General features: G+C 36.8%; 1 protein-coding gene across 1 annotated transcript; it reads left to right on the top strand.

Moving 5' to 3' along the window:
- Positions 1–10,271: 10,271 nt before the first annotated feature.
- Positions 10,272–22,580, top strand: LOC140238741 (uncharacterized). Its single transcript, XM_072318637.1, has 17 exons — positions 10,272–11,093; positions 11,740–11,825; positions 12,449–12,539; positions 13,094–13,168; positions 13,736–13,898; positions 14,381–14,457; positions 14,933–15,016; positions 15,455–15,525; positions 16,287–16,364; positions 17,395–17,455; positions 18,110–18,185; positions 18,613–18,816; positions 19,152–19,283; positions 19,856–19,929; positions 20,238–20,336; positions 21,499–21,633; positions 22,373–22,580. The coding sequence occupies exons 1-17, from the start codon at positions 10,272–10,274 to the stop codon at positions 22,511–22,513; spliced, it is 2,469 nt and encodes an 822-aa protein (XP_072174738.1). The 3' UTR covers positions 22,514–22,580.
- Positions 22,581–22,912: the final 332 nt, after the last annotated feature.

Raw genomic sequence — 22,912 nt, forward strand, 5'->3', positions numbered from 1 at the left:
AGTCAGACCTTAATATCAAGAACATTTTAATGCTGAAAAAAAAATCATAATAATAATAATCATAATGTTCTCGTAAAGTTTTGACTGTATAGGATTTTGTTGGAATGTACTTCCTATTTCAATTCAAGGGGATTTCATAAAAATATGGATGAAATCCACTTCAATGGGATAATACATTTTGGATAGAGATAAATGTGCTCAGTGGTGTATATCTTTATCTCTGGGAGTTATACTTTTAATATTCAAGAGATATACAGTCTTTTGAAACAGCTGTTCCGTAGCTTATTAAAGGGAAAAAAATTACACCTCACTTTCATATTGGTCTATTGAATGGGGTAAATGTGTGCAGTTCTATTGATTCTAAACCTATTCATGGAAGTGCTATTATGCGAAAGAGTATTAATGAATCATATCAAAGTGGTGAATATTTGGGGCTTTCTAATTCTCTGTCTCCCATCTCAAGCATCCCACCACATATGGCACAGAGTTTAACCCGTTGAGGATGAGTCCTGAGTATACTCGGGCTGGTATCTATGGGAAATGTGTGTAGTAGCAAAAATCAGTCCATCTTCAACAGGTTAAGACAGCAGTGCACAAACCCCATACAAAACTTTTTCTTCTTTTTGCCAGAAAATGCAGAAGTGTGCTGTTACTTTGTTAACTTTTAATGTAAGATTTGTAGAAAAGACTGGACATAGAGTCTGACACAGTTGTTCTGATTGCTGCTAATGCTAAAGCTTGCTGCAAACTGCCAATGTAGGTGTCTGCCAAATTGATAAGTTAGTTATCTACAACGTACATATTACATACTGTAAAACGAGAAATGTTCGCGTGCATTTTAATTGCGCAAATTTTGCGAGTGCCAAGATTTGCGAAAATAAAATGCACGCGAGAGTTGTTGTCTACACTGTATGCATTGAACGCTAGTGGTAATTTGCAAAAATTTCAAAAAGGCTGTCGGCTCCAATTTGCGAAAATTTCATGCCGCGAATATATCATGTTTTACAGTATACAACGGTTTGTAAGTTCATTTGATAACCCCATGTGAAATCCGTCTGCAAGATTTTGTTTGAAAGGATGAACAGTTGCCCAAAGACCACAGTCTGTTTAAGAGAGGATTGAAATCAAGGCAGCATTGTTTCAGAAAGTTTGATATGAATTTATCTAATTTAACTTGCCCTTTGATGACTCGTGGTTACTTCTCTTACATTTTGCTTTTCCAGTTCACTCTTGTGTACTCGTGTTACATCATAGAACTACAACATTTAAGTACACAAAGGCAAGATTTTTCATAGGTCTACTGACATTCCTATAATTGTGTTATGATATGTTGATGTCGATCTGATTTTGCTCCAAGAAATTCAGATTTTTGCCTTTCTTTCACTTCCTTTATCTAAACATTGACTGCACTGAAGGGCTCCCTCTTTAGTCTAATAGTCATTATCTGGTCTTGCTCTAGTTTGCTTCAGTATTGGAGGCTTCCAGTCTAGACACATTTCCACCGACAAGATTCCAATCATTTGCTTCCAGCCTGATCAAAAGATCTTCTGCGATAAAAATGTTGATGCAGATTTTATATGTTTTTAATGACAGCTTGCAATGTTTTCTTTTTCCAATTTTTTGTTAGATCAAAGATTTGTTTGTTTTTTTCCTCTCTCTTTTTAAAGTGATCATTAATGTGATGTAACTGTCAGTACTGGCACAAATAGTTGTGTGTTCCCAGTGTGTTTCAGATGAATTCCCCAAAGATTTCATCCTTTTAAAGTTTAATCAGAATTGTTTGCCGTCTTTCAGGTTGAGATCTCTTTTTATGTTTTTCAAGAAGGGAAATGTGTATATACATTGTAGTTTATGTATGAAATGTGTTTCATTTTACTTCTCTCTGTAAGTAAGCCTGAATGAGATTTAATGTTCAGGCACTCAGCATGCCACACACACAGGAGAGCGTCAAACTTTACTGTGTACCGATCCAAATTGGTAGCAAAATATGTCATTTCTGCAGTGTTCCACTTGTGTGCTGAATGTGTGATATTTTTTAGCTGCGGGCATGAACTAGTCAAAACATACAGCATGCATTTACATGTGCATAGTGGCACGAAACATACAAGTCATGTTGGATATGACTACCAGGTTCAATTAGTCTATACCAATAACTGAGTTCAACTACATTTTGCAATCACACCAGGATTGGTGTGAATCAAAGTCTTTGTAAAGTATTATGAATGAAAGTATGTTTCATTCTGGCCAGATTGAAGTGATTATCTCTCATCTTTTTCATGAACTCTTTGAGAGGTAGACCACCATCTAAACATGACCTCAGAATGTGTGTACTGATGTTATGCCAGCACTGATTGTAGTATATGGGACAATAAGATTTGTTCTCTTCTGTTGCCATGTTGGTGACAGAAATACCATGTCAGCCTCTTAACCAGTGTAGCAGACTTATTGTAAGATGTAAGCACACATGAAAGCATTACAATGAGGACAGAAAGGAGTTATGTTACCTGTTTTGTCTAACTCTAGTTATTATCTGTATGATGACCGTGCTTGTCAGATTTATGTCACACAATTTTGATTTTGATTTCTTTTGATCATGTGAGTGGGTAATGTCTTGTGACTTGCTTCATTTACCACTTGACAGACATTTATAGGAGTATGTTTTGTTTTTGTTTTTGTTTTTTGATTTTGATGGTTTATGTGTACATTTACTTGTGATTCATTGCCAGCCAGGTTGAACTCTTTGTGCTTTTCAAGATTCACCAGAGGTATACTGTATCAGTGCAATGGCAAATGTACTTGTATAAATTTTTGTTTTGCCAAACTGTACATATCGGAAGGAGTGATTGTAGGGATGTGGCATATTACTGTAATGTAATGCAAGGCAAAGTACTGTAAGATGAAATGAAGACTTGGGAATTTATCCTGTTTCAAAAAGTAGTCCGTCACTTTAAGTTTAAGGAGACAGACTTTGTGTACTGTGAAACTATGCATGATGCAAGATGAGGATTTGAATGGCTAAATGTGCATTATAACAACTTGTCGTATCAGAAATGAAGGCATTATGAAGCAAATGATTGAATATGTAGCTACATGTCATGGTAAAACAGAAAGCTGAATGTGGAGACATTAGCATGAACAGATATGGATGACACTACACACACACCCTGATAATGTGTGTGAGCCTTTGCTTCATTCTGTGAAGAACTTGTGGATGTTGGGATGAAGGGGAATGAGTAATTTATTACAGGGTTATGATACCCTGTAAGTTCAAATGAAGTGGTACGGAGAATTCTGAATGCTATGAGAAAAATGTGCAATAGTATCCTGATTGGTTGCACTTATTACTTTGTTGTTACAACCAGAAGGTAATACTGTATACGCCATATATTTCGCCAATCTAAATTTTGGTGAATCAGGAATTTCTGACAATTTCGCAAGTGTTTAAATTCACGATCATGGAGTCCTGTACTGAATGGAGAAGTGTACACGTGTACGTCACATTCACATCGGGATCAGAGTCAATATTTTCTTTTGTCTTTAATTTTGCGAATAGCACCTGACTCGCAAAATTCACGAAAATAAAAACCTCGCGAAATATTCGGCGTATACAGTAGCTCAGTGGAAAGTCTGTAAGAGTTATGCCATTCTGATTCCAAAGGAACTATTATGTGACTATGTGAAGCCACTAAGATTCATTGAAGTCATGCCTTAGTGGTAGAAGGTCAGGAAGGTGCTTCTGTCAAAATAAGCCATGGTTCCAAAGACAGTGAGATAAAATTCCTGTTTGTGTAAGACGCACTCATGTACAAGTTACACAATCCACGCAACTAACTGCTGTTCTACCACCGAGTCACTGACTCACATTGATCAATTTCATTTCAGGCTTTAGTTAAGTTTTTAAAACCAGGAGAGTCCATTGGTCCCACTCACTTTGAAAGTCCAGCCCTGAGGTTGAACTTTACCATTTACTGAGTTATGAGCTATTACTGCTTATTGTTGGCTGATAACCAGAAGGGGGCTACTAGTATCACGTTTTAAGATTTGAGCATAAGTACAAACAAAATAATCAATTTTCATATATATAGCTAAAAAGTTTGTTTCATTAAAAGTGGATGGATTTATAAGCGTTGTTCGAAATATTTGCGTAAAATACTGCCCTTCTGGTTTTGATTCTTAAATTTTTCTGAAAATGAAAATGATTTAAAATTGAGACCATAATGTAGAGGAGACTGAGCTCTTCAATGTGATACCAGAAACTTAATACCCCCAAATTGTGATAATGGCCTTCTGGTTCTCTGCCGACAATCTTAACCAAAAGTTGTAGTCAGCATATGATGAGCTGATATCCTGTGTGTCGTTGATTGGATTCACAGGGAACATGTGTAGTGTTTTGCTATTAGGCCCTGTCTCACTTTCTTACCTCTGGACAATGACACACTGTGTATAAGCTGAAGAAAAGTTTTTTACAAGAAACTAGTTTTATTGTTTGTTTTCAGGCTAAAAACGCACACTGTCATTTATTTCTGATTGCATGCAGGAGCCAATTGGAGGTAAAAATCATTAAAAAAAGATTTTGAAGACCATATGCATTATAAGGTAACACTTACATTCCTCCCAGATGAGTAGAATTTGTTTCCATGAAATGGTCATTCATTATACTGTCAGGAGGAACACAGATCTTAATCAGTGGGTGTAGGGTATCATAGGGTATAATCAGTGGGTGTAGGGTATCATCATAGGGTATAATCAGTGGGTGTAGAGTATCATCATAGGGTATAATCAGTGGGTGTAGGGTATCATCATAGGGTATAATCAGTGGGTGTAGAGTATCATGATAGGGTATAATCGGTGGGTGTATGGTATCATCATAGGGTATAATCAGTGGGTGTAGAGTATCATCATAGGGTATAATCAGTGGGTGTAGAGTATCATCATAGGGTATAATCAGTGGGTGTAGGGTATCATCATAGGGTATAATCAGTGGGTGTAGGGTATCATCATAGGGTATAATCAGTGGGTGTGGGTTTCATCAAAGGGTATAATCAGTGGGTGTAGGGTATCATCAGTCCAATGTGTTGTCTGAAGATTAGCCCCCCCTCCCCCACACACACACCTGACAGTTTCTCTCAATTTGAGGCAATTCTGATGCTGATATTCACTCATTTATAAGATTACAGCACCAGAACTATGAATAAGGTGAGAGATTAAGATGGAGAATGGGTAAAATCCCTTGAAACATCTGATCGAGATGAAGGTTTGCATCCCTTTTTTCTTTCCTTTTTTGTTTTGTTGTGAAACTGGTACACTTGTACTTACATGTTATTATCTGTCAATTTGTTTGTGTTTTATGAAATTTGCTTTTATGCTGAAGTAGCAGATTTTCTGTAAGTGTCATCAAAAATCTAATGGGTGACTTTGACACAAATTATCTATGAGTCAGCATCTAAAATCTCCCAGGTTTTTTTTTTAAATTCTAATTCTTTGTCATTGTTTGTAGTAGAAAATCTTCCTCTTATAGATTTTCAATTATGATACTTGCATAAAGTAATAAAATATTTCACATGTAATGTAACTTTGATGAAACATTTCTCAGTTATGAAAGAATTTTGCCATTTTGTGAGACAAATGTATTCTGTGACTGTTCTTCAGCGTGGACAATCTTGGACAACTTGCTTGCCCATTATAGTATTTGTTGTAATCTAGGTAATTGTTTGAATATTTGATGAAATTTGCAACCAACTTGACATGGTTTTGAGTGCAGATGCCAAAACAGTCTGTAAATGTCATTTTCTATTAAAGTAAATGGTTAATATATTAGTTTGAGTCAACAGAACTTTTAATTAGTCCTGTAAATTTAGTCTGAAGCCTACCCTTACATGAAACTTAGAGTTTAGTATTATCACTGCCCCCTGTTACAGTCGACCTTGGACCTTGTGTCATTGCCCGATACTCCATGGACATTTTGTAGAATGTCTTGACGTTACAATCGTGTATGTTCATTGTCATTAATATCTACAGTTCCCAAAGTAAGCCTAGAGCTTATGCTACTGTAGCTGTCTTTGTGATTTGTCTGACAAATTAAAAGGAATCCGTTGAAAGTGTATTCAACATCAAAGATGCTGTGGTGTACACACTCGCTGATGTGCTGTGTACTTCAATCACTATTTACCTCGATAGATGGGATTTAGTTTGCATACAGTGTACGTGTTGATTGTTGCTTTGAGGTTCAACCAGTTTGTGATACAGGCAGCACAGCTGCGGTTGCTGGAGATGGGAGTTGTAAGGAAATTAAACATATATTTGAGCACATTACATAAGAGGCTAAAAGAATAAAATGAAAGAATGTGTTGGATTGTTTTGTACTGTTAGAAATACAACAATTTCTGACAGGTTTTAGGGTCTGTATGTTGCCCTAGGATGAGGAAAAACAATCACAGATCTAAGTGCATTGTGAATTGGTTTGTCAGGATTTTGTCGATCCACTCCCACCCAGCCTACATATTGACTTAATTTGTTCATATTTTAATGTGCAAGGCGGACTTGTTAATGAAACTGTGCAATGTCATGTGACAACAGTCACAATTTTACTTCCTGCATTCAGGATTTGTTCTTTGTATGTTTCTGTGTGTCTCAGGACATCTAGATCACAAAACGATTCACTACAGAAATATTTTCAAGTGCAACTATTGAAAAGTTTGTGTGTGTGTGTGTGTTTGTTGAAATTGAAAAGAAATGTCATTCTACTGTGGAAGCAACACAAAAGAAAACAAAACAATCAAACGGATGATGTTAAGTTTAGCCGTAAAGCAGTGTGCTGGGAAACATAATATTTCTTTTGTTGCTATGATGCTTACCATGCACTTTTGAAGTCTATGCAGATATGAGTAATATTTTGAGATATTTTGCAGAATTTTCAGTATGTTTTGAGACAGCCAGTTAGTTCTAAAATGCTAACTGCTAGATTAGATGTTTTAGTCGAAAGTTACAGAGCTCTTGGACATCTCAAATGGAAGTGATCTCAGATTTAACTCACAACTCACACTGTGTATATTATGAAATAGGATAATTAGTTGTCAACAATCATTTCCATGTATGGAAGAGCCGTATATAGATTTCAGAAAGCATGACAAGACCATTTATAGTAGTCATAAATTTCATAGAAGTGAAGAAGAGATTCGGTGTAAAGAATTCCCTCTGATATGTTTTGATGATAAAACCCAGTGCCATGATAAGCTGCATATCTTACCGTAAGAAGTCTACCTATTTTATGGAATATTTATTCAGATGTAATATTTATGGACGTCATTGATATGAATGAAGTATTCCGAGTACTTAATTTCCTTCATTTGTTTGGATAAATGGCGCAAGCAGGCAAACACGCAATATGTTTGAAGCTATGTCATACCGCTGTTCAGTGAGTTTTTGACCCGTATACGAAAAACACAAAAACACTGAAGATTGCAAAATAAATGAAGAATGAAAGTAAAATGTCTCTATATGTATATTTTATGCGGTTTCCAATGACTGTCTTTGACCTCCAGATGCTTTTTAGACCTTTTTTCCCTACCGGAACATCTATAAATCAGTCAAACTGGGTATACAATGTTCCAAAATTTATTGTAATTTGGGTGAGGAATAAAGATGTTTTCAAAATTCACAACAACTTGCAGTGAACGAGAGTGATGGTGTATGAGCTTCACATAAGAATGCATGATTGGGTGCTCAAGGAAGCAGAACAGAAGAAAAATACATTCTACTTGGGTGAACTTGTGAAGCAAACGGCATGGTAATGGAATGACATTGCTAAGTTACTGAAATATGTTAGCCTCCTGTGTCCTCATCCTTGTCCAGTGTATTTTGCTTTGGGTCTTATCAGAGTGTTGGTTTGTCTGCTCAAGGACCACAAACAATTCAAAACTCTATACACAGCACTTTAGATTTATGTACTACAGGATGTGAAATGATAATAATCATCTAGAATACCCCTTTAATCAGCGTTATGCCTTCTTACCATTACTGGAATGGCTTGTGGCTTGTATAGCAGAGTTGTGTCTGTATATATGTCTGAAAATTTGGGATATACGGTCAAACCTGTTTATAGCGGCTACCCAAGGGAGATTTAAAGAGTGGAAGTTATAGACAGGTGCTCTCTAAAGCAGGTTTGACTGTATCTTCATATCCTGACAAGAGTTTGTCTCCCTGATGTTTGTTTGCTAGTTGTGATACACATTCTGTAACCCTCTGAATGCTTCTTGGAACCTAGTGATTCTAAAGTGTGGATGTTGGCAACCCTGGTCCTAAAATCGTATTCTAGTGAATGGGGGAACACTAGAGAGGAGGAGTTCAAGCTTGATTGGGATTACATGTTCACATTGTATATCGATAATGAAAACCTAGGTGATATTGTGAATGACCGCTCGTGTGTTTTTTGTGTGTCTGCGTGAGGAAGAATGCGTGACCGTGTGTTTCAGTAATCAGGACCCCATTTCATAAAAAGTTGATATGATAACATCTCTGGCTGGAATGGCATTGTCATGGTAATGACAAGAATGCAACTTCCTGATTGGCTGTTGCTATGGGAAGTTGTCATTCTAGCAAGAGTTGACATCCTAACATCTTTTATGAAACGGGGCCCTGGTGTGATGTTGGAATAGTAAACAGTGATATTCGAAATTGAAGAGAAAAAATCTAAAAGAATGTTGAAGATTGTAACGAAGTGAATGAAGCTAGAAAGCTGCCGATGGGAATTTAATGATCGCTGACTCTGTAAAATAGCTTCTCTTTGTCGATATGATAGATAGATAGATAGATAGATAGATAGATAGATAGATACATACATACATACATACATACATACATACATACATACATACATACATACATACATACATAGATGGATAGATAGATAGGTAGATAGAAAGATAGATGGATGGGTGGATTAATAGATAGATAAAGAGAGAGAGAGGGAGAGAGAGAGAGAGAGAGAGAGAGAGAAAGAAGAGGGGAGGGGAAAGATATATAAAGCAATAATATTCCAGCCATCGTGATGCAGTTTCAAAATAATCAGATTTCGGACACCCTCTGGGTCCACTACATAATTGTCACTTCAACATCTCCTATACAGCATGATGTATTACCAGGGATGTGTGTATGTTTGTGCGTTTTGTTTGTGTGTTGTGTGGATGTATGTCTAGCTAGGTTTGTATGATAGGCTACTAACCCCTGGTCACCATGGAAACGTTCTCTCTAGAACGATAAATCTCTATCGCACCACAAAATTATCTGATTAGTGTTTAACTCTGTCGGTTCGTTATCAAAATAATCCTCAGTCGTTCAGTATAACGGAATTTAAAAACTTTACTCAAACAAACCTGTAGTATCGTATTTGTTTTTTCAGATCACAGGCTGTTCTTTGAGTCAGATAATTTGTGTGTTGCAGTGCGACATCCAAGACAATGCATAGCAAAATAACTGAAGAGTAGAATTTAGGCAACGAATTCTTTCAAAACAGAGGTATTACTTTGATCAACGTGTTTTCCGCATTGCTGGATTTGTATGTTTTTGGACAGGACCAATGTTTTTCTATTTTGTTTGACCCCTCGTGGAAGCTTTGGTAGGAGATGTCATACACTCCGGGAATACTCCTTGCTGTATAATAGGCTGAAGAGGAGAAATCAAAGCCCCATGGCTGGTGTCCAGCCAAACGTGAAGCTGCGTGAAACGATGAAGATATTCGTGTAGGAATTGAGCTACCCCTTGTCCTCTGTGACTCGTGTGGGAAGAGACATCTAGCGGGAGATGTAGCGTCGATCGTGGTCTATTCATGTGTTACAGTGGATCCAACAGCAAGAAAGAATATTCAAAGCATCGCCATACATCTGAGCTTGTAAGATCTATGTACGGATAAGCAATTACAATCAACTACACACGTAGTTGATTATTATGGCACTTGACATAATAATGATGATTAGTGTGATAACCCTGGGTGATAGCCTGGGTATTGTCCCGGTTTACTTTCCTAAATGAAATAAAAGAAAGTTATGAATGCCTAGTCAAAAGGACTTTTGTCGGTCAAATTTCCGAGTTTGAATCTATCTTTATGAGCTTTACGGAAGACCTCATCAAAGTGCCTTGTTCTGTGTTTCAGTGAAGTTTGTTTCATGAACTGGTAGACTTAACGCTGATTGATAAAGAAAAATAGGTGTTGCCGTAAATCAGATTGCATCACACACGATAGGCCTACTGAGGAGATACATCATCTTTTGATCACTATGGCAACACGACTCGATCCCGAATATCGTCTGCAGAACATTCGCTCAACACTTAAAATCCTAGACGGGAAAGACGACAGAAAACGGAAGCAAGCACGACTTCGAGGTGCTATTCGAAGTCACACCATATCATCTAACCAAAAATCCTTCCCATCTCTAAGCGTTGTTAAAGAGTCTAAGATGGCCATTGATATACCTCCTGATCACAGCAAAATGTCAAAAGGAAAATACTCGGGATATTTGTCAAAGGTTGTCTCTAATTCTTCTACGACTGCAACCATCAGTAGGCGGCAACCGAAACAAACTGCTACTCCACATCGTCTGCACGTTCCTCGGACAAGAGAAGAAGCTAAACCAGGAGGAGATCGTAGGCAGCTGGTTTTGATGTCTTCAGCACTGGATTCTGAGCTGCAAAAATTGGACGTTAAAAACTATGAGGTAGACGAACAAAAGGATGCTTCATCCAGCGTAATCAATAACACCACTTTATCATCCACCTCAATTGAAGAAGCCTTTATCAAACCCTCCCCAGATGACGCATTGAAGAGTGGAGGTGATGTCCCGGTAGTTGCCAGTGGCGTTTCAAAATGGCGAAATGTAGCGAAATCGGCAATTAGGAATAGACTGTCAAGTTCTAAACCGTCAACGATGAGCGATGCGGTTCAGCACAGGACCAAATCAAAGCGGAAGTCGGAATCATCGATCTCGAGTCGAGATGACGAACATCATGGAGTCACAGAGTATCAGAACGTGTTCGCAGCAGTCAGCGCAGCCACGATGTTTAAAAAACAGAGACAGAGAAAAAGACGGGAAAAGAGAAAGGTACAAATATTTGGCAACATCTACAGTAGTTTATCGCTTAAAATCTCTTAATACTAACTACAGATGGGGCCTGAGCTTTCGATCCTAGCAGAATCTTCGTCACAGCCATGTGTTGACGTATGTTGTTGCTTAGCCTGCATGTTTGTCATTTTGCCTCTGATGGAGATTCTGATAGGATCAAAAATTAAGGCCCCTTTGACTCCATTTTACTCCATTGGCTCGCCACTGTTAGATAAGCAGTTGTCAGCACTTTTTTTAATACATATATATATATATATATATATATATATATATATATATATATATATATATATATGTATATATATAACCTCAGTTATATTTCTCGTGCATGTATCTCAATTATCATTCTGTTCACAACAGTTACAGGCAATTTCAGATGTACTGTGATAACGGTATAACTCTTCAAATTACCTGAAAGAGATTAGAATATTACTGCATGTTGGATTAAAAAAAAAACCCAACAACAACAACAACAAACAAACAAACAAGTCGTATGACATCGATGCATCAGAGGAGTGAAGATAATCAGGTGTTTTGTTTTGTGTCTCTCGAGCACATATAAAATGGTCAATTTTCGATAGACTTCTCTTTGTGATTTTGTCGTCATAAATTCCCCACAATGCAGCAGCAGCTGTCAAGATTGTTTCGCATCGTAGCCCGACTAGCGGTCGTCGTACGACGAATCTGCGCCATTCACTATGTGGACACTGGGTAAGCACCGATCGTGGTCACACGTATAATACAGCTCCGAGAATCATCGGCTTCATTTTGATTGGTTGTATGTGAATACAAACTGAAGAAGAAGAAAAAAAAACCGAGTTAGAATGTGAGTGAAATTTGGAACATTGCCGGGTCAATGTAGGCCTACTTAGTATTTATAAAGTTGTCAATCTCGTTTTGTTTCATTTTTTAAATAAAATGTACTTACGTTTGATGGCTCACATTTCAAGCGTAATATCGCAAATGATTCAGTGACATTAATACTTCTTAAAATCTGTACAGTGCAGTCCCGTTATAACGAACACAGTTATAACAAAATTCCAGCAGATTTGTCCAGTTAAGACGAAAATTCAGGCCGGAAAATTATCCACTCTTTGTTGTTTATTGATTATTTGTTCGGTTATAACGAAATTTTGATATAACGAAAGAAAACTGCCCTTCCCGAGGACTTCGTTAAAACGGGAGTCCACAGTAATGCTTTTCTAACATCAAATTTGAGAACATTATTAGATGTCTTAACGCTATATCTGATGAATGAAACTACTCGTTATAGTTCCTTTCGATGCAGTGTGAATGATGGTGTTGTTTTTTCTAAATCAATCTCCATTAAATAGACAATTTGAGCTGAGCGTCGCTCACCTGGTGTCAGACCGCCAGCGAGATGACCTTATGTTTGACGTCACAGAGTACAAGGCGAAGAAAAAGGTAAATTTGTACGAGACGATTGGCGACAATCGTTAGAAATGTACAATTCAAATCATTACTCAAGATTCGAAATGGGGAAAACCCGATGTAAAAGGGGAACGTGGTAGTTGTAGCTCGTGTTATATTGTGTCGTGTGCACCTTCCAAGTGCGACAGCGTAAAATGTTCTTAACCACGAGTCAAAATGATCTATATTTTCAGTAGTTATGCATAACTTCAATCATACGTTTGATAAACTTCGAATGTAACTTGTTGGTGGCTCATTAAGAATAAAACTTCATGATATTTTCATCCGCTAGACAATACGCTCATTTATAATGATTCTCTTTTATTCTGCTTCCGCGGAAGGAAGAGTATACACAGGGAAAAACAAATGGAAGCCCGATGACGACACTCTCCCTGAACTTTAACGCGTTACTTAAACTACTTTACTGATCATACTGATTTAGGAAGTAATTCATGACACTGATGGTGTTTGCAAGGAAATGAATAGGCACATCATAATATATAGACTAAAAACTCGAATAACGCTTCTCCCTTTTATCAACCTTTAAGTGGCGACTAACGACTGAGACGAAACGGATTCTTCAGAAATCGGCATCATCTCGAACAGAACAAGATAATAAACACGTAAGTAACGATATTACAATCATGTTACATTCCGAAGTTGTCACAGCAAAGCCGCTGCAAAGTTCCCTATGCCGAATTATGAACAAGATACACACACACACACACACACACACACACACAATATTCCAAAATGGTCACATAGCATGCAAATTTAGCTCATCAACTGTAAACACATTGTAAACACAATTCTAGTTGTACTAAACTTGAGTCGCAACATTTTTACGACTATAGTTATACTATACCCGATGTATAGTTACAATGTTAGTAGGCATAGTAATAATGTGTAAATTATTTTGGCAAATATGTAGTCATAATAGTATCATAGGAATATTGAAGCGATACATGTCATATATCGTAATCAAAAGAATAACACCGTCAACGGTGCTGATTATAATGTCATTGAATATTGTCAGTGTTATGTTATCAGATTGCATTATTTTCTATATTTGGGTGTGGTTTTTTTTTTTCTTTGAACTATATCTTATTGTTATGCGCATTTTGAGTATGCTTCATAGAAACTGCGCAGTATAAATTGACAATTATTATCATAATTACAATTATTATCAGGTTGAGATGGCTCTTCGGGATCTCTCCTCCCTCGGAGAATACCCGGCCGCTATGCAAAGCAGCATCGCTCGTGTCGGCTGGTACGAATCGTACGGACCCAATCGTGTTATCGTTCGAGAGGGTCACGCCCCAGATGCTTTCTACTTCATTCTTTCTGGGTCAGGTAGGTCAGTGTAATCATAGTAACGCGCGACACTCACAAATGTCTCTATTTTCTTTACATATAAAGCAGCAGATTCAACTCTGGAGTGAAATGTTTATCTTTCTCTCTTTCATATATAGTTACAAAATTTTGTATCGAGCTGCCCTGGTGTCGCTAAATAATGAGTGGTCAGAGATCAGCGACACGAGAGATAATTTACCTTTTCTTCCCATGGATGAAAGTACCGTCGCACTTACCATGTTACAGTCAACCTCATTGAAAGCAGCCTCGCACAAGTCGGAAAAAAAAAATGACTGATTGGATGAAAAATCGATCCCAGATGGATACACACATACATAATAATGCATGTTAACTCTTTTTGTAAGTCGAAATCCACGTAAATCGAAGAATATTTTTTTGGTCACTTCAACTAAAAGGTCGACTGTAATTAAAATGAATTCTTTTGTGAAATATTCTCTGATTACCATCCTTCTCCCTGACAGCTTTGGTGAGTGTATCAGTCCCAGGTGACATCAAGCCAAAGATTCTAGCCATTCTCCTGAGGGGTGATAGTTTTGGGGTAAGTATTGCTTAATTGGGTGTGAGATTTATTATTCTCGGTATATCCGCCTCATTGTGTCTTGGTCTTCCTCTTTGATACTGCATCAACAAAGTCAAGTCAAAGTCTTTCTCTGTCTTTCTTCCATTTTTAGAACGGAAACGTAATATTCCTTACGTAAAATATTTTGCAATGATAAAATTATATCCTGCATAGAAAAGCTCCATATAATAAAAACCCTCTTCTTCTATGACGTCTAATGATGCAAGAAAGAAAATTGGATTCAACCCTCTCGGTCCCTCTGCCACATAATTATGAGAATAGTGATCAATAGTCAGTTATACACACTGCGACCATATTAGCATTCAGCCCTCTTTCCATCTACAAACTTATACACCTTGATATGTTTGATATCCTGCACATCTCTCCCTGTCATTCCCCCTCCCCCGTCCCCCCCCCCCCGGCCTCACTCCTTATACTCCTCTACGCCAATAAGGAACTGGCTATCTTGAATCACAGCAAGCGGACCTCAAGTGTTTCCTCGAGGGAGGCTGTGGAAATGTATGTCATCTCGGCCGAGGTAAGAAGTTTGACAAAAAATACTAAAGTCAACGCTTTAGGTTCCTCCAAAAAAAAAAAAAAGTTTCTTTATTTTGTTTTCTTTAGATATTGTACACATAAAATTCATAACTTCATTGCGTCATATTTCTGTTAGTATAAACTAAACTGGCTAATTCAAAGATTTAAGAGAAGGTGACCAATGTGTGGTCTGCTTTGGAGGTAAATGTTAACTATACATTATTTTATTATTATCGTTATTATCATTGTTATTATTATTGTTATTATTATTATTATTATTATTATTATTATTATTATTATTATTATTATTATTATTATTATTATTCATTAGGTGCTGTTCGAGCAGTGCTGAAAACATCTTCTTATATCCAGACTTTATCCAAAGTGTAGATCAAGATGTCATTAATCTTTCATGGAATTGTGATGGGTTGCCTTGCAGGACTTCATTTACATCGTCATGTCTGGGAATTACAAAGTGCTTCAAGATCCTGGGACATTGGAGTTTATGAGGTAAATTTTCAAATAAAACTTTTTTTTTTTCAAATATACCCCATCGCGTTGAACGATAATACAATCAAGATATACTTCAGACTGGTGACATTCGTGCTTGGAGTACCAATTTTTTTCCTTTCGGAGTGAGTCAGCAGCTTCCTTAAAAAAGTTGATCTGCTATATCAAAATTTAATCGTTCTTCTACCCTAATAGTATATTTTTGAAATCGGTAGTACATTTTATGACTGTCTACGTCACATCTTCAAAAGGATTTGAATGATGTATCGAATGTAGAAGTTACAGACTTCCATTGAAATTAAAGATATTATGAGCTTTGTGAGCAAGACCTGATGAGTGCATAAGATCCGCATTTTTATTCATGTCAATTCTATGGAACACTTCTGATATTACAGCAATATCTCAAAAAACGAGTATGAATCCAAACACATAACCCTTCTTACAGGGCTCAATAAATAATTTAAAAGATTGATAAACAAGAAATGAATGCACGAACAAACGAATAAGATCAATTCGTGCACTGTGAATCACCTTGCATATTCATATTATTTTTGTTATCTATACTTGATCGTCAACATGTTTTCAGTTCACGACATGGTTTCAAATGTAGACCTATTACCTAATCATTTTATATGATTACTAGGCTAGTCTTTTTTTTATAATCAGTGCCAATAATCCACATTCATCAAATTGTTTTTGTATAGACGCGATGTTGCGATGTTCTCTTGCTAATACAGTTTACTGCTTCTTCTCTTCGGCAGGAGTGTGAATTTCTTGAAGGAGTGGCCTCTGAAAAACATCGAGAAAAATCCGAAGAAATGCGTCTTCAACTTCTTCAGGTGAGGATCATATAATATATTGTTGTTTTTGTTTGCCTTCTTCTTTTTTTTTTTTAATAATTATTACAGTAAATGTTTGATGATTAGCCTTCAGTGTAAGGGAGAGTGGCATCGACAATAATGTAAGAGATTTAAGTGTTCTCTGCTCGGTTCAATGAAGTCAACTACGTGTGTTGATATGACTGTATAGCGATTAACATTATCACAACTTTACTGTCCTGCATACAGGCAGGTACCCTTAGATTAATATTCACCTCTCAAAATGTACATTGACTTTTGTTCCAATATCATAGGAATAATGTTCAAATCAACAAAGTGACATATACCTCCTTGATCAACACTAACTTGGGATATATGTTTGAATCTTCGCGCGGCTGTTATCAAGTTCAGGTTTTTATTAACATTTTCGTAAAAACATAACGCAATGAAGGCTGTACGAAACAAAAGCACATTGGCACATTGACAACCATACAACTTTACTCCTGACTACCACTTACTATAGACGAATAGAGGGCAGAAAACAACAACAACAACAAAGAATAAAAATGCAAAGAGATAATCAAAACAGTATAAGGGCTCAACAGGAAGACTAATAGCCTTATTTGAAGTTGTTCCCTGATGACAAAATAATTCAGATTTACACACACACACACACACACACACACACACACACACACATACATTATAAGATGACACATTGCTTGGCAAGGTCATTGCAAGTTATATGAATCAAATAGATACGACTTTCTTGAATTAATTTATCCTATGTGGTATTTCATTCCATAGCAAGGGACTCTATAGTTTTAATGTTGCAACGTTAGATCAAATGGAGCTACTATAGTAGCTCCATGATTAGACCCAAATCTAGTCAAATGCTGCTAACAATGATTATCTGGCCTGTCAAATATACGAGTTTAGGTACCTTCTCGTTTAATCGGTATGACAAACTTATCTTCAAGAGATCCTCAAAATGTCGCTCTCTGAAGCATAGTATTTTGCCACTGTTTTATCTGATTTTACTCCTATGCAGGAAGAATACGGTCCTTGTGAGAGACAGCAAATTTTCCGAATGGATTTACGTCATTAAATCGGTAGGTGAGACCAGCAACTTCTCTGGTATATCGCAAAATAGGTGACATATGTATTATATATGTCACAGCAACCTTTCGCCTTCACTCTATTAAAGCATATAACTTTACCCTTTCAGAGCTACTCAATCAAATGTCAATCTCTATTGAAAACAACATTAATTCTGTAACGTTATTGTGAAGAAATATTAATTTCTGTCACTACTTGCATTGCTCATCGATTTTTAGAAAAGTTAAACAGTTTACGAGGTAGAAACACCGAAACAAGAACGACATACGTGGTACTTCCTATAGATTAAAATTGTGATAGTGATAATGAGATGAGAGTGAATGTGACTTTGAAAAATGCAGCAAAAAGTTGTTTTTTTTTTCACTTGAATGATTCTAACTCTTATTTCACACTTTAAACACGCTTCATTTTTCCTCATCACACACTTTGATCATGTTGATTATACACGCGTCTGCCATGTCTGCTCGGGAGTCTGTCCTATAGATCAACTCTTTCATCGCACGAAATAATTATGTTGCTCTTATCGCTTTATCATTGTAAAGAAGAACTTTGACAATTGATTTGGTATCTGAGTCATTCTATTGGCTGATTTTGTTTATTTTTCAAACATTTTTCAAAGACGATGCCATCGCTGTTGTGTCTTTCAGGGAAGCTGCTCTGTTCTGAAACAACTGAAATATGTGGAGCCTGAATCACATCCAAAGAAGCCCAAAACTGACAAACGTGAGTTTTCGATAGGATAAAAGTATCAAGTATACTGTTACAAGAGAGTCTTGTATACCCAACTTGATTTTGCCCACTGTTTTTCCATGGAATATATGACAAGGCTATGCTCGTTCTTTGAAGACATGATACGAGTCATACTATTCTCCCTATAAACAGACAAACATGAATAGATATAGAAATCAAATCTTGCGACATTCAGTGTCGTGCGTTAGTTGAATACCCTTTCTATATAGGCTTCTGGATGGAAAGATTTCTTTGATCTAAATTGTTTCATATCTCTGTTTAATAGATAACGATTGATATGATAGATCATATCACTAATAAGCGGATAATTTACATTTTGAATAAACTTTTGTCTCTAAAAATACGATGTATTATCTGCGTTGATAAAGGTACATGTAAATATCATATATGAATTTGTAAGGATCCCGGCTATCGATATCAAGACACGAGCAATACCTGGTTGATCGAGAGAAATCGTTTCTCACCCGGCGGATGATCGCTGCTCGTGCGCACAGAGAGTCGCTGTACAAGCGAGGCATGGACCTGCCTTACCTCATGATGAACGCTGAATTGACCAAGGCCATCATTCCCGCCAAAAGCCGCACCTCCACGATGCTCATGGTAAGTGCATAGTAGCTGTATCATCAAAGCCAAACTATACACTTTGACGGAATAGATTCATGTAACCATTCAGAAACTTGTATCCTTCGTTTGGTCAAGATAAAATGTTTTATCAAAACAACAGTAACTTAGCATTATGAATTTTAACCTCTGGGTTCACATTGTTATCACCATCACTCAACTATACTTCATGACTGTGGACGAGTGACCTTTAAATTAACACTGTTTAACGAGGAACACTTTCCTTAAGCAATTACACGAATCATTTGGAATGAAGAGTTTGTGGTTTAAAAAGTGCCAACATCGTTGATCGTCAAAATCCTCCTGGTCAGACCGCAGAGGAGGAGGTGGCTGAGATGGAGGAGGAGCGACAGGAAGAGAGATGGATGGAGGAGCTGGAAGAAGCTGGAGCTCTCACGGAGATGAAGGAATCTTTGTTTCCACTCATTGAAATGGAGGAGAATCATAGTGGTACGTAGTCATGGCAACAATACAATAAAGATTGGACGAGATAATAAAAAGATGAAAGAAGGATAGAATTAAAAGAAATTGATATAGCTTTCAAGAACGGGTGAGGGTCTGAACAGAACTTTAACCCCCCCCAAAAAAAAAAAAAAAAATAAATAAATAAATAAAATAAAAATAAAAAAAATAAAAAAAATAAATAAATAAAATGGGATTGAGAAACTGATGAAAATGTAATTCACGTTTTTCATAATGACGGTTATATTAACTGCGAAAATAAATGGATTAAATTAGCAATACCAGAGAATGATTTTGCGGCTTGGTGATATTGCATAGCCGTCTCAAACGAAAGAAGAAGAAGAAGAAGAAGAAGAAGAAGAAGAAGAAAAAACAAACAAAACAAAAACAATGGCATCTATGATGATAATACTGTAACTATGACAATGGTAATATTAATAGCGATTGTATAGTGAGGGTTTTTATAATGACAATGGTTTATTTATAAGGATGATATTGATAATACTCGAATACTCCAACCTTGCATACTATTGTCAATATACAATTCATCATAATTACAGATGATGAGCTGCCAAGGTACGGCCCTCAACGAACCTTTGCCGATGATCTCAACAAACCTGCTGTAGACAGGAAGGTAAGACTTGGTTTCTTACCATTGTGCTGAGCGTCAAAGCCATTGCTATTACAGTGAACTCCTGTTATAACGAAGTCCTCGGGACTCGCAATTTTCTTTCGTTATATCGAAATTTCGTTGTAACCGAACAAATAAACAATAAGAATACATAGAGTGGATAATGCTGCGGCCTGATTTTTTACTTCGTTTTAAAAGGAATTTCGTTATAACCATGTTCGTTATAACGGGAGTGCACTGTATCACTTTACTAGTAAACTGTCCGACGAGTTTAATTAATACCTCTTACTATTGACTGTATTGGATGGCAGAATCCAGTGTTGAGGTCGAATCTCTTGGAGGAAGAAGAGGAGACTGGATGTCGCTCTGTCTTTGTATCTATCCAAACTCTACAGCGAGGGGGCGTCTTTGTGAGTAACTAATTTCTTCCTAATCTTGCTAATTCAATATCTCTCTCTCTCTCTCGATCGCTATCTATTTTTGTATCCATCTATCTATCTATCTATTTACAGTGATCTATATATCTATAGCATATACCTATCTATCTATCTATCTATCTATCTATCCATCTATCTATCTGTATATCTATCTATCTGTCTTATCTATCTGATATACCACCAAAAAAAAAAAAAAAAAAAAAAAAGGTTAAGGACCACTTTTTCTTTTGTGTATAACTTTTTTTTTTTTTTTTTACGAGGTATTTTACTTTTGGGAATTCTCAATTCAACTGTCCTGGAATGACCTCAAACACATTATATTCAGTTTCACATCTGGGCCATGTTTCAGTTAATGTTGCATAATTGTCTCTTGAATCATTGCACCTCATGGAATGTGGGTTTTTATGGGCAACAGCTGACTACGTGAAGTGATACAAAAGTCTCTGACGTGATCCTTAACATTTTTGAGTAGTGTATACACCTTCAGTCTACGTGTGTTCTCATTCTATTTTATTACTCCTGTCACTTCTTCTTCCTTTTTATGTTTTCCATCAGATACCCAACATATAGATCTTAGTAATCTAAGACTGTAGACCTACTCTGTTAATTCTTCTCATTATTATTATTTATTCGACCAGGTAAAGAATATAGGATACATATCATTACTTTACAGTTCTTTACAGTTCTTTACAACAGAACAACAGTTCTTTACAACAAAGATGTACCGTGCTTGTTTCTGCAGTGTTCATGGCTTCAGCCAGTGAAAAATATTTTAGTATTCACTTCTAATGGATGAATGTATGAATGGATGCTTGTGTGTGCGAATCTAATTTAATTATTTACGTTTTTAGGAAGTATTAGGGGGCAATCAGACGCCACGCAACAAACAAATATAAATTTTTGATTGATATTGAACACATGGTATGACAGTATGTTATATAATTTGATGATTAGTTCATGATTTGTACTACACGAGGCCGCTCATAAAATAGCAGTTTGTAAGCTAGGTTATAAAAACTAATGGGCTCGTAAAGTCGGGCTACAAGCAACTATCCCTTTGCTTGTGTAAATGTTGATTTAATTTATGTTCGTTAGCCACATTTGGAGATGCAATGAATTGTTTATCATAATTCAGGGTCTGGTTGATGTCCTGTTCAGTGAGCAGCCAAGCCTGAGTTTGGTCAGTCATGGAGCCGAGTGTATGGTCATGTCCAAACAATTCTTCCTACAACACGCAACAGACGACATGCTGCACCGTGTGAAGATTTCGGTGTGTAGCTAAATGATCGGTGATCAGACGTACTCCCGCCATCCTGTCATTGACATTTCATGATGTTTAGAAAACATTGCCATTATAACTTCCATACGCTCTCTTGTTGAGACAAATCTATTGAAATGTTTAAAAATGATCTCGCGGATTCGACGCTCACATCCATGTGGCAGATAGACATGATAAAGTATCATAAATGTATATTATACACTCTACAGTCAATTTTTGCAAGTGTCTCACAATCTTCCTTGAGGTCGTTTTAAGAATGGGAAAACATCGCTTGTGTTACGTCACTTGAACTGTCAGGCCTGGACAAAATCTCACGAATTGTATGATCCTTTCAGTCACTATGGTAAGCTATTTGGAGAATGTTATGTATCTCTGTCCTTGCCATTTTCACGGAAAATTATAGACCTGTAAATAACTATTTAAAAAAATAAGTTGTGAGATATAAAAAATGTAATGTTTATTGTGATATGAAAAAAAGAAGCAAACATACAGGTGTACAAATAAGACGAGCGTTATTGGACAAGAAGTTAAACTAAGAATGAAAGTGGTTGAATACGACGGCAAATCCAATGACACTCCAGGATGACAATAGTGAAATCCATCTCAGTTGAAGCCATTTCACAAGACACTGATTTCATTCCAGTCCTGCAGGATAGGACACTAAGAATCAAACCTTTATTCTTCCTTCTTAACATCTCTCTAATTCCTTTTCCTATTCTCCCTGACTCAGATGATGCCTTTTGCTAAGGAGGACGAAATTCAGCGCAGCTTGGAGAATCAAATAAGATGGGAAGCCTACCGGAGCGCCACCATACAACGAACCGTCGACAGGTTGACACAGGCGAAGAAAATTACTTCTCCACGAAAATGAAAACTTAGCGTTTTGTCATGGAGTCAGATGGTACACTCTCGGTCACAACAACAAAAAGAACAAGAACAAGAACAACAACAACAACAACAACAACAACAACAACAACAACAACAACAACAACAACAACAACAACAACAACAACAACAACAACAACAACAACAACAACAATTACTACGACTACTACTAGTACTACTACTACTACTACTACTACTACTACTACTACTACGCAGGGGCGGATCCAGGAATTCTGTAAAGGGGGGCGTGACTAATATTTCTGGTGCCACTTCCGGGTTTCATTGCAGTATTTTCTTTTTATTTTCTTTGTTTTTAACGAAAATTAAAGGGGGGGGGGGGCGTGCGCCGTTTGCGCCCCCCTCTGGATCCGCCACTGCTACTACT

Source organism: Diadema setosum, chromosome 15 (genome assembly GCF_964275005.1).
Source record: "Diadema setosum chromosome 15, eeDiaSeto1, whole genome shotgun sequence".
Taxonomy (NCBI): domain Eukaryota; kingdom Metazoa; phylum Echinodermata; class Echinoidea; order Diadematoida; family Diadematidae; genus Diadema; species Diadema setosum.